The 13,397-nt window shown below is 49.2% G+C and overlaps 1 protein-coding gene across 1 annotated transcript in view; it reads right to left on the reverse strand.

Moving 5' to 3' along the window:
* The window catches only part of SIL1 (SIL1 nucleotide exchange factor), an 89,752-nt gene that overhangs the window by 34,591 nt on the left and 41,764 nt on the right, over window positions 1-13,397 (reverse strand). The window contains exons 5-7 of the mRNA XM_035338307.1: window positions 7,343-7,463; window positions 5,973-6,069; window positions 3,318-3,509 (exon numbers count right to left, since the gene is read on the reverse strand). Coding sequence (XP_035194198.1) covers window positions 3,318-3,509; window positions 5,973-6,069; window positions 7,343-7,463 — 410 coding nt within the window. The remainder of the gene's footprint in view (window positions 1-3,317; window positions 3,510-5,972; window positions 6,070-7,342; window positions 7,464-13,397) is intronic.

Consider the following 13,397-nt stretch of genomic DNA (forward strand, 5'->3'; position numbering starts at 1 on the left):
TTGTGTCCTACAGCCTTGTCGTTACCAAAGCACGGCCTGGGGAGCTATAGCCCGTCTGTTCTCCCCGCTGGGACAATACCTCTCACTGGCTGTCCCTCTGCAGAGCCGGTAAGAAAGGCAGTCTCTGGGGGTGTCCCGTAGCTCATTCAGGATTTGCAGCAGCTTTTTGATCCTTTCAGATCCTACTTTCAACCGTCCCTATAAACTGGATCTGCCAGACCTCTCACCATTCTGCAGGTCCCTCTTTGTCTACAAAGAAACTTATGCAGCAACCTAAATTCATCTACCGGGGGGGGCTTTTATTGCTCAAACTGTAAAAGCCGAGGCTGTTTTAAGGCTAGAATTGGACGTTTACTTCTGCTCAGGAGGGAGCCGCCTTGTTAGGCTATGCAGCACCTGTCTAGAGGGGAACGCTGTGCCACAGAAGGTTTCCAGCATCAGTCGTGCTAAAACCAACGGCTGCCGTACCCTCATCGGGAACAGAGCCCTGCAGGGCAGCGGCAGTGCCAGGGAGAGACCTTGACCGCAGAATATAAAGTGCACTGGAAAGCTTATTTTGAAGATGTATTCATTTTTAACCACATTTCTTCCTTCACCGGAGTCTCCTGTGAGAGCTCCTTCCCTCACCATTAAATTAAAAAAAAAAAAAAAAAGAAGTACCAAAAACCACAACAAAAGCCCCAAACCCCACAACTCGAAGGCATTAACCTCTCTGGGGAGCAGAGGATGCTGTGAGGCAGCCTGCCTGTGCCTCGCTTCAGTCCACTGAAAACAGCACGGAAGAAAGGCAAAGATCAAAAGAGCTCTTGAGTAAAGTACACAGGCAAGGTTGGAGAGGAGAGGGATGGGAGAAGAGCAAATATGACAGCAGTTACTTAGGGAGCACCTTCAAATTGGAAGGGAAGGAAAATGGGGAGGGGAGATGAGAGAGAAAACGTTAGGAAATGAAAGCGAGGAAAAGCAGCATGTCAACCATCCGCGCTGGAGAGGAAATTAGCAGTGAGAAATGGTGTAGCATGTCAGAGGAGGGAAGAGAGAAAGATAAGGAGAGTAAATAATTGAGAGAAAGAGCCTGCAAAAGCATGAGAGCGGGGCTTGGCTCCGCACACTGCTGTGCAAGCACCGTGAACTCTGTTTATAAATGAGTTATGCTCCGGCCTCTGCACATTTGCATTTGTTTTTTATGCATTACGGATAACCTAGGAAGCCAAACCGTCCTGCTCTTCCTCCAAGATGGACTCCCAAACATGCCAACTTGAATCCTGACTGATGAGAAGCAAAGCAGAGCTGGCAACCCGAAGCTGAGCAGACGCAGAGCCCTTGGGATGGCTCTCCAGGAGCAGGAGCACATTGCTCCCCAGCTCAGCCCCGACCACGGTTCCCCTCTGCTCCTTCGTGGAGGGTTTGGCAGCTTCCCATCCAGGATGGCTGTGACCATGCTGCGGAGCAAAGCACAATCTTTCACTTGCAAACCCCGCTGGGCACGACATGTCCCACTCAACAGGTATTTTGGGTGATGAATAATCAGCAAAAGCAGAGGCACGCTGCCACCGGTACCCTGTGTCGGTGCCACGGCCTCCAGGGGCACAGCTCCGCTCCCGACCGCTTGGGTCCTCGCAGCGCTCTGCGGCACAGGCACACTTGGCTGCTGCTCAGTAATTACATTAAGCCGGTGCTGCTAAAGTCAGTACCAAGCAGAGATAATGCTCTGGACGCATTCAACTCGCTGGAAGAAGAAAGAGGAGGAAAAGCCACGCTGGCTTACAGACAAGTCATATTTCTTATCAGCTTCCTGCCTGATGAGAAGGTGCTGCCCAGCCATCTGCCCCGACAGCGCGGGCACAGAGCAACGTTGTGATCGATGCACAAAGCAGCCCTGTGTGCGCCGTGCCAGCCTCCCTGCCATTTCCCCCTCTGCCCCATTTGATGCTGGACGCGGTTCCCTTTGATGCTCCGAGCCCTGCCCTGGGAGCGGGGATCGTTTCCCCGCTGGTCCTGTCTGAAACGGCTCACCCCGTCCTGCGCCACAAGCAGGCAGGGTTTTACGCTGGAATAATCCAGAAGCATCCCAGCGTGTTTGGGAATTGCTTTTTAGCATGCTGGCCTGATGCTCTGGCACCCTTAACTGGACAGAATTAGCCCTGAGTATAAATACGAAGCTCTTAGGGCGCCCATTGTTCACACTTATTCTCTGAGTCAGACAGATGCCGGCAGTGAAACAAAAGCATTGAGAACAAACAGCAAGGAAGCCTCTGCGTGTGCATGACAGGGATTTAATGTGGAAAGGCAAGACAAAGAGCCCTGCAAATAATGCTCCTATTAGCTGGAACGTGGGACTCCATTCCCAGCAGCTTGCTCCTTCAGCTAACTTCCCCCCAAAATGTGTTTGTTTTTGTAAGAACTGCCATTCCAGCAAAAGGCCTTGTGCCGTCACCTCTCGAGAGTTCTCGTTCACCCTCTGAAATAACAAAAGCCACTGAGAGCGACAGTGGAAACTCTCCCGGCTTGCTCCAGTCCCTCCCAGTAACCAGGCAGGGAGAAGCCCCATCCTCTCCCAGGAGGCTGAGCACAGTCCCGATGCCCGGACACAAAACCTGAGAAGGCACCGAGCACAATGGGGCAGAGCGGCATGCCCAGAGCCTGCAGCAAAAACCAGAGTTAATGCTAGAGCATAAAGCAGAGCAAGAGAGATCTCAGGAGATATTCAACCTCATGCACAGCCAATTACCATGGCTCGGCTGATGCTCAGCAACTGGCCATTTGCCTGAGCCTTCAGTCATTTCTGCCATCAGCCCAGCTGCGAGAGAGGCTCTGCAGGCCAGTTCTTACTCACAGCAAGACAAAATACAGGCTTCTGGGTGCCTCTCATCTTCCCTGGTATGAAGACATTCTCTGTGAAGAGGTCTAAGAGGACCTATTTGCAGCCAAAACGCTTTCCATGGAAGAAGCGAGAAAGTATTTTTATTTTTTTTTAGCAGCTTTCAATATACTTACCCAGAAAGTGGCAGATAAACCCATTTTCATAACACTAACAAGTATATAAAAAAGAAGAGAGGCCAAGAAAAAAAAGCCTGAGAACAGACAACAAATCAAGCAACACTAACCCCTAGGAAACTGCTTGCTACTGCTACAAGTGATGATTTATTCAAACTCGGATAAAAAATAAGCCTGCAGTAGCCTCTGCTATCTGTTATTGTCCCAGGATTATGCTAATTAAGTAATTTGTACTACCTGATAGTGATAAGAAGAATAAAACCACGTTTATAATACCGTAGTCCCTGGATTTTACATGGTAGTTACAAATGCATTTTTGTTACCTGGTGTACATAATATTCGAGATCATAAAGCGCCGCTACTTTTTCATCCAGTGTGGAAGCAGAGCTGTTGAATTTGCTGATTAATTTATCCATGATTTCATAATCTGTCTCCATCTTCACGTTCAGCTTTTCAAACTCCTCCTTCAGCTGCTGTATGGGACGGAACTTCTTCCTCACCTCTTCCTCGTGGGCCTTGAAAGCAGCAGGAGGAAAGCAGGCATGAAGGCAGGCGATAAAGAAAGCAACCCCGGCCCCAGACGTGCAAGGGGAACGTGGCTGTCTCGTATTCACCACTGTGTGTCAGAGCTGTGGGGCAGGGCTGGAAGGTACCTCGGGAGAAGGCATAGGACCTGAAGACAGGGGAGGGGACAGCTGCCCCTGGGCAGCCTCTGGCAGCTTGCTCTGCTGCCTGCCGCGCTGCCCCAGCTCACAGCGGGCACCACGTGTGGTGGGACCTGTCTCAGGGACCTGTCTCGGACACCCAGAGGCTCACACCACAACACTGCGCAGCACTCATCCGTCCGAACCCAGCCCAAGATGCGTGGAGCAGCCTGCTGGGTGTTTGACCCCTTCTGGGAAGCCCAGGAACCCGGGTGTCTGTAAAATATGGCCCTTGGGCAGCAGCGCACATTCCCCGGGCAGCTTAGCAGCTCGTGCTTTGTACCCCATTTCCACACCCCATGCACTTTTCAAATCAACACAGAGCGCAGGGGCAGAGCAGCCCGAGGAACCAAGAGCAGCAGCAAGGCATGCAGCAGGGAAGGAGAAGGCTCTGCCAGCAGCAAGGCGTGCAGCAGGGAAGGAGAAGGCTCTGCCAGAGACTCGAGAGCCCCAGAGGCAGCAGAGACCACTCCTCCCGCAGCAGCACTGGTGCCACCGGCACCGGCAGGGCAGAGCCTGCTGCTGCACGAGGACAGGAAAGCAGAGGCCAGGAGCATGTGAGTGTAAAGTGAGGCCAGGAGCATGTGAGCATTTACACTCACAGGAGCATGTGAGTGTAAAACTCAATTTACTTTGACACAGTTACTTCAAGGATGAATTTGCTCCCTGCAGGAGTGATTTTAAATGGAATACTTTATGTCCATTAGATATAGCTGGTGTTAGCCCAGTTGCTGGGACAATAGCTATTCTAGCAGGTTTTTTAAAACACAGCTTATTTTCACGTGATGGAGTATCACTAATTCTTGCATTTAAATGGCACTCGTCTCAAGAAGTCCTGCTATCAGTAATGCTAGCTGCTGCATAAATAATCCTACAGAAAACAAAACATCGTCCCAATGTCAAACAGAGGAAAGATTTTCCTGGGTCTCAAAGACGATGGCACTGATTCCCACCTCAAATTTCCTTCAACTTCAAGGCAGCAGGAGGAGCTAGGGCCTGAGGAAATACTTGGAAGTGGAGGAGACGAAGGCTGTGATCAGCCTGGCAGGTCACTCACCCCACCGGTGTCGTGCCAGTGGCTGCTCCTGTCCTGGGGACCAGCTCCGAGCCTGGAGCCGGCTGAAAGCAGTACATACATTCTCTGTTTGACTTTGAATTGTCCACTCTCTGTAACTAAAGGGGAAGTTTACAGCTTCCTTAGGTTAACTTCAATCTATGCTCCACCAAAGGCATTTGTGTTTTTACTACCCCGGTGTGAGGCTGGAAACTTAAGCCATAAGATCACTTCTGGATCCAAGTGTGCCAATGGCAGGGGATGGTACATCCAGTGGCTTGTCACCATTACCGAATCCAAAATAAAGAGCCTTAGCTGTGCTTTTTGTACTTCCTCACCCTAATGAGGATAACAAGCAGCAAGTAGCTTCCTTTACAAACACCATCACACTGAAATCCATCCCACTTCGGGGGTTTGCAGACATTTTTGTGGCAGATGAACAAGTAAATCAAAACAATGGATAAAAATGCAGTGCAAACAATGGAAAGGAAATCAGCCCATGGGTTCACCCAAGTGTTTGCAAGCACCTTTTCTGTGCTATTCATTCAGCGTGTTACTAATCACACCAGTATCCAAACAGAAAACTCGGGAGCAGCATCACAGCAGAGAGCTTCCTGACTACACCTCCTCTGGGTTCACAGCAAAGATCCCGTAATTTCACGTTAGCATTGCTATGCTAAGAACGACAGGGAGAAATCTGGTGGCTGGATGGCTTGTGAGGATGGGGACGTGGGCACGGTACGTCTGGCTTGCTCGCTGAGATCCCACCGACTTGAGTGAAGAGCAGGACGCACCGCGGTACGGTGGGTGAGCTGCTGGGCAGCTGCTGATCCCAGCCCGCTCCACCGCTGCAGCCCCCTCCCACTGACAAGCATGGGATAATTATTGCCAGGAAACACTACAATATGTGGATATACTTAAGAAGTTATAAGTAGCTTGCAAAACAGGGCCTCTCCATTAGAAATGAATGAAATGGGCCTGAACAGAACTTTTCCATTTTAACAGAAAACCCAGGACTAATGCAAAAAGGGGTGAGAGTTTCCCAGAGAACGTTACCACTGACAGAACAGCAAACATATTTTAGGTCCATATTCACCAGGTGATTAGCCTGGACAGTATTTTCCCAGGTAATTGCTTTAACCATATTCCCAAGACACGCTACACAGGGCATTCACATCAGCATACCGTGCATTGCTCTAGAAACAGGGAACTGTCTTTACCATTCTTTCCGCCTTCTCACTTTCCTTCATTTTAGCCAATGCCTTTTTGAGCTCCTGGGATGTGAATGAATTTGAGTCAATATCCATCTTGTCCAGCCTTGCAGAGGAAACAAAACAAAACATTACACGAATGAACAATTTTATCTGTAACATTTTCATTGCAATATATTAGCAGTGGATAATATCAGGTGAAAAAGAGCTAAGAGAGCTAGAGCAGCACATAGCTCACTTAAAACATACTGGAAAAGCTCCACGCTCAACAAAAGGTTAGTCCCAGTGCTATATTTTTTGTGTGGTTTGCAGACACTTCACCTTGACAATCACAAAAGGCCTCAGAATCTGCATGCAGACCCAAAATCTCAAGCTTTAACACAGCAAGACTCGCTGATTAATTTATGCCTCGGCTTTCATGTAGGAATACAGAAAAATAGGAAATGTTCATGTGAAAAAAGGAAAAAGCACCACTGTGTCACTAGATCGTTGCTAAGGAATCGCAAGCCTTAGCAGAGATACACAGCTGAAGTTCTGGTGATCATCGTATGCTGTAACTATTACAGCAAGCCTAAGTTCAACCAGAAATTTCACAAAAATGCTAAAAAGATAAATAATTTGTTGCTTTTTTTGTTGATCTTATTGGCTCAGGGAACTTATCTAAGCCGTAAACACTCCTGTACAGGAAAAATAGGAAGGCCAGCCACTGAGGCATCATGAAGTTAATGAGCTCCATACCCCAAACAAGAGGAGCTACAGGGAGCAAGGGAGAGGCTATTTGCAACGCCAAACCCCTGCACTTCTGGAAAGAAAGCTCCCAGCAGTGACTGGACGTGTCTTTGTTAAGAGTGTGCCAAAGGGCAAGTCAGCACGAGAGAAACTTTAACACAAAGCTGGTGCAGGGAAGGCTGTGTGATCCAAGGGGAACATCAGCAATAACTCGTGTAAATGAATGCTGCAACCCTCCTGAGAGCACCAAGCTAAAACCAAACTGGATTGGACTCAGGTCAACACAAACGAAGCCCCTCACAGCTGCTCTGATGGTTTGAGCTTAGAAAGTAGTTCCAAACTGATTGCTGTAGATATTTTAAAGGAAAAAATATCATTCTGAGAAGCCAGGTTGCAAATTTAGTTTGGGCAGCATGGCACAAGAAGCCATAAAGGCATCTCTGAATACCCACCCAGGGCACTTCTACCATCCAAAGGGATCACAAAGGATGGAGGCCAGGTTTCAGCACGGCTGAACCCGTAAACCAGCAATTAAGTCTCCGGAAAACACAGCAATTGAGTGCCCCAGGGAACCTGGCTGCTAATAAAAGACACAAAATCTCTCGTTTGGCTGTATGCAGCGCGGAGGCAGGTGCTGTGCATCACTGTACCTTCTTCTTCTTTTCTCTTCTCTCGTGTCACTTTTTCCATTTTCCCTGTCTGGAAGCCGGGCTTCTCTGTCTCCTGTCTGCAGGTTTAGTCGTACGTGCGAGCCTGCAGGAACGGCCTGACCTACAAACAGAGGTCAGATGCTTTAGGCCACGCGCACCGTTACAGGTTTGCACACAAAGGGCAGGCTGAAGTCACACGCTCCTGCTCGAAAGAACCACACAAACATAAATAAATAAATAACACCCACAAAAAAACCCTCATCCTGCACGGCGACAGAGAGGCCATTGACTGCTGGCCACCCGGCCCTCCGCGTCCTTGTGCCACAAGTGCTATTGTGGCACACCTTGCAGAAATGCCACACTGACCTCACCCACCGACTCCTAAGCAAGCATTAATAATCTACATCAGGAGTAGACTCTGAGAGTATTTGGAGAAAGGGGAATAGTCTGCTGAATATGGGTAGGCAGCATAAAACCCAGCTGCCAAAATGAAATCAAAGCGTACATCAGAGTACAGCCCGGTGTGCTGAATATCAAGTGTACCGAGGCGAGGTTGTGTTGGTTTGGAAATATTGTATTAAAAGGAATAACTGATCACTACTACCTGCCAACAAAAATATACAGAATACATTAAGCTTTGCTTTTAAGTGCACAAAAGTTGGGAAATTCAGCGTGTTTTTTCTTGGTCACAATTCAGCACGAACACATCATGACGGCCACCTGTTGCACAGGGATGGCGAGATGACAGTGTTTGGCTGCTTCTTTTTGATTTTGCTTCCTTTCCTCTTAATGCAATAAATTTGCCTGCTTAAGAAAGCAGGATCACAGCTGAAAAAACATGGACATCTCAGAAAACATGGACACCCAGAAGTACACGGACAGACACACAGCTGCTCACGTTCCTCTCCATGAGGATTCCCTCTTCAGTTTTTCCTTCATTTCCTTTTAGCTAAAAAGATGCCTAGAACAAACCAGCACAGCACGTAGGAGACAGGTAGCATCTCCTATCAAAGGGAAGTGAAGACAAGGATAATTATTTTGTACAATAAATCCATGTTCTCATAAACAAAATCCTCTAATCTAGGGAACCTCCGGACTGATTCCCTCTCTTGAAGACCAAAGAGGCATGTCGCTGATCAAAGGATGCGGTGCTTGCTATGCACGATCCGAATGCTTGTCACAATTCACATAAAAACATTTCAAAGCCTAAGGCCATGCAGCAGGTACAAATGCTTTCATAAAAAGGAGAAATCCAATTTGGAGGATTTCTGGGTGCACTTCTGATAGCTGTTCTTCCTCTCCCACCACATCCTTTCAGTAGGATGTTGCACCGGTTTGACATGTGAAGGGACCGACGCGTTTGTCTTAAACTAAGCCAAGACAGGCTAAATGCGCCTCCCCTGCATGCAGGTGCAAGGGCACACGGCCCATAACCGCCCCACTGCTCCCTCACTTGTTACTCCTGGGAGCTTCAGGTGACGTGCCTGCGCAGAGAGGAGCACGTTCCCATTTTCTGAAGGGGAGCTGTGCAGCAACGTGCTGTGGTGGCCGAGCTGTTCCCCTCGCAGGCCGTGCAGCCGGGGCATTGCTTGAGGCAGGGAACTGCCAGCAAGAAAAAAAATAAGGTATAAAGTGGCATTGCATGCTGAACATACGGGATGTCTTCCTCCTCCACAGGCACGACCATCACTTGGCCGAGGAGACGGCGAGGAAAAAGCTGGGTCATTCCCATCGCTGAACGAGAGGCTCTCCTCGCCGGGTCAAAAGCACTCGGGCCGCCCAGGCTGCAGCCACGGCATCTGCTCGAGCAGCTCCCGATCTGCCGAACGTGGCCAGAAATAAACGTCCCTGTTACAACAGTACAGTATATTCTGGCTTTCATGTTGCCGGTGCATCTGGCCACATTAGTTCACTCTGTTGCCAGGGGAGAGGAACAAGGCTGACGGGCTTTACTTAAAAGAAACATAAAAAGGCAAAGCACTGGAGCAGCCTCCAGTAGGGCTGGATGGCTCCCATGTGACCAGGCCTCCCAGTTGCTATTTTCAGCAAGCAGTAAATAAAAGAGGATCTGAATTCCAGCGTGCACGAACTCACAAATCCAGCATGACTGAATTAAGGATGCTGCCATCAGAGAAGCCACAAACCTTTCCACTTCCGCTTCTTCACACTTTCCTAAACAAAATTTGACTAAGGCTGTCCAAACCCCAGAGCAGGAATCTCGGCTCTGATGTATTTAAACAGCATTCATTGCTGCAGGAATTTCTTCTTGCCACTGTGCACAGCAGCACAGGTTCATGCCACAGCAGGACAAACATATTGCCTTATTAAACAAACCAGGAAAGACATCTCTGTTTGCAGTAAAAAGATCTGTGCAGCCACTTAAAATATTCCAGATGTTTGAGCCGGGTGAGGTTTTCTGTCTTGTTTAGTTTGGGATATTTTAAAGTATTATTCATAAAGTGTGTTTCAGGGTGGGTTGACTTGAATAATGTGATTAAAATTGCTGATTTGAACGAGGAAGCTGGAAGTCTTGAATTTTAATCTTGTTTCAGTATGTAGCTTCTAGACATTTCCCTTAAAAACAGTTGATTCTCTTTGATTCCTATAATTTGATACTATTCAACAACTAGGAGCATGCACCGAAGCTATACATATGTAAGCAATTACCCAGCTTAACGTTCTGTTGATACAGAATCATACCCTTAATAGCTTTTTTTTCCTAGAGGAATTCATTTTTACTTATTGTTTGTATTAAGTTGCATTTGGAAACCTAAACTCAATTAAAAACTGTAACAATTTTACATTTAGGTGATTTTCTGACCTTTTTTCTGCTTGATGCCTCAGAAAACTAGCAGCTGATTACCCGAACAGGTACGCGCCGCGCGCCTGAGCACTGCATCACGCAGCTCCCACACGGCCTCACCTTGCAGACACCTCAAAATCCTTCAGCTGCTCCATCTCCTGCATCCCCCTGCCTCGTTCCCTCCATGGGGAAGGAGGGGTTTCCATTTAATTAATTTCTCGGCTCTTGGAATTTTTTAGACCGTAATTTAAATGATTGGAACAAGCACAATTGGCATCAGCTTGGGCTTGCTCTGCTCGTCCAGGAAAAGAAGCCCCCAGCTCTAAGCAGGCTGCCGAGGTCGGACACGAGCGGCGTGCCCGAAGCGTGCTGGGTTTCGGAGGTCTCCTGGTGCCTGAGCATTCGTCATGCTCGGATGCGTCCTGTCTGTCTTGGAAGTTGCTTAAAGTGACACCGAGGAAGAATTTAATTTATAGCCCTATTCTTTTAATCTTGGACAGCCAGATTTTTTCAGACATCCGTTTATTCCTCCTTATAATATATTAGATGGAGTAACTGCACCAGAGTCAGCTTCGAGGCAGCAACTCACTCTCGGGGGTTCTGCTGACATTTATAAACTGATCCTATTTCTCTCTTGTGTTTTATGTTATCAGCTAAACCTGTCGGCTTAAATTATTGCCTTGTAACCAAATCACAGTTATCTATTATTCTGTTATGTGTACGTTTCTGAAGCTCTGTACCTATATCAAGTTTTGCAGGGGCTGAAAACAAGACCACACATAAATAAACAAACGGAAAACACACCACACGCCCATCGCGCACAGCTAAGGGAAGAAGCAGGCATGGTATACACGGAGTATCTAAAGGCCGGGAGCTGCTGTGCTGAAGGTGTCACGTAATACCCAGGTGAGCCCACCTCTCCTTTCCTAGACAAGGATCAAATGCCAGCCACGTTCCCTCATGAAAAAGAAAGGCGCAGTCCTGCCCAGCACCCTTCCAGTACTGCACCCGGTTAGTGCTGGCCACTGCTGGCCTGGTTTGGCATCTCTGCACGGGGACAAGGCGGTGCCACAACTCGATATACAGCAGTAAGAAGGCATTAAAGTAATGGGGGAAGCCTTATATCATGTATGCACATGCAGACCTCATGCAGAGGTCTGCAATATCCCACTAAGCTTCCCCATCTCCTGCCTGCCCCCAACTCCAGCTGTGGTCCATCGATGTGCCCAGCACGAGCAGCACAACACGGACGTGAGATTGTGCCAGGAACACCCCCCTGCTCTGTCCTGCCCCCGGCAGCAGAGCGTTGCTCTGGGATGGCCTCTGCCAGCAGGAACAGGGCACTACAGCATCAGGCAGCCCCTCGGTCCCCGCTCCTTCACATCCTCCTGTCTGCTCGCTCCCCAAGCCAGCATCCTCATTTGCCACTGGAAAAACAATGAAATATCTATTCAGAGGGAAAACAACCCACCGCTACAAGTCAGAGGCTGGCTCCACAGTTCTTGGAAATCACCTCGGTGTCTGAGAGCATCAGATAAGATCTACCTTTCCTTGCTCTTTGTTCGTTTCCGTGCAGGAGAGTGACGGGAAGGCACTTTCTCTCTGACACAGGCAACAAAAGAATCTGCAAATCGATACCTGAATGTTCCCAGCAAAACAAACGGGCAGTGCTGCAATACCGAAAACAACAAGGCTGCACAAGACTGGCAGAGCATCCTCAAGAAGTGATCTGATGACACCACATCTCCACCTTCAAATAAAATAATGATTAAAAAGCACGAGGAGACAAACCCCAGGAAGCGGCACAGCTTCCCTCTGCTGCGGCCCAGGAACCACCAGTGCCACGGCCGGGCACTGAAGGGATGCCGGGGCATCCCGGTGTCCCCTGAAGCTCCGAAATGCCATAACGAGCGAGCGGCGACACCAGGATTATCCCCGGTGCGGCTCAGATCAGAAAGAGCCGCAGCCTCTTTGCTGCAGGGCGCAGGGGACAGAGCCCAGGGGACAACTTGCCCAGGGATGCTCAGGCAGGGTGCTGATGACAGCCCCGGCACCTCCCAGGCTGCCCGCGCTGCTGCGGGCTCTGCCTGCGGAGCAGGTGGGATTTGACAGGAGCAGCAGGTGAGCTCTGACGCCCGTTTCCCACGCTGAATGCTGTGCTCACAGAAAATCACAGGAACCAGCCTTAATCTGGAGGGGTTTGGTGTGTGTGCTCCGACTCCGGCCTCACTGGTTAGCAGTGGTGAGCCAGGAGGCAGCCAGAGCCTGGGTTTTTTGCCGTCCGGCTGAGTCACAGCACTCCTCGGACTGCTTGTTATTTCAAAACAGAACATTTTTACATACAAAAGGAAGAGAAGATGAGTAGCAGGCACAGGTCAAGAAGAGATGGATTACTGATGGGAAGAGGAAGCACAGAGCCTGAATCTCATTTTGCTATTTCCTGCACTTTTTTTTTCCCCTTTTCTGCTTCGCTTTCTGTATTGGTTCATCCAGCACTCCCAGCTCCTCCCAGGTAAGTGCCACCTGGAAAGGGAATTAATGCGCTGTTTATCACCCTTAGGGTTGGGTTTAACAGCACGAGGCCCCAAAGCTCCCCGCAGAAGCTGCCCCAGCAGCCCCAGGCATTTGTTAGGCACTGGAATGGGCTGCCCAGGGAAGAGGTTCAGCCACCATCCCTGGAGGTCTTTAAAAGACGTTTAGATGCAGAGCTTAGGGATATGGTTTAGTGGAGGACTCGTTAGTGTAAGGTCAGAGGTTGGACTGGGTGACCTTGGAGGTCTCTTCCAACCTAGGCGATTCTGTGCCTTCCCACTGCCCCTCGTTCGCAGCGCAGGCAGCGAGGAAGCTCCTGCTCCAGCATGCACGTTCAGGCTGAGATGTCAGCTCCCGTGGTGCTGGATTGAGAGCTTCACGCAGATCCTACGGCCCCTCTGTGTTCCACCAGTTCTGCACTTCTGCTGGGAAATGACAGCCTTTGTGAAGGCCGGTCCTACTTGCTGCCCACCGCTCCCTGCCTTGTCAGGGCTGCACAGTCAGCGACAGCAGGGGCTCTAATTACCCACCGTAATTAATCAGAAACTCTTTTTTATAACTCCTATACGCATGCCATGTTCATAAACTGTTTCTTAAGGATGTGCTTGTGGCAGCTGTAGGGGATCGCATCTCTTCCAGGGCTGCCTGGATGGCTGACAGCATCCCTGGGCTGCCTCTGCCTGCAAACAAAAAGTTTGTGCAGCGTCCCGCTGGTTTCAT

The sequence above is a fragment of the Oxyura jamaicensis genome, chromosome 13, assembly GCF_011077185.1.
Source record: "Oxyura jamaicensis isolate SHBP4307 breed ruddy duck chromosome 13, BPBGC_Ojam_1.0, whole genome shotgun sequence".
Lineage (NCBI taxonomy): Eukaryota > Metazoa > Chordata > Aves > Anseriformes > Anatidae > Oxyura > Oxyura jamaicensis.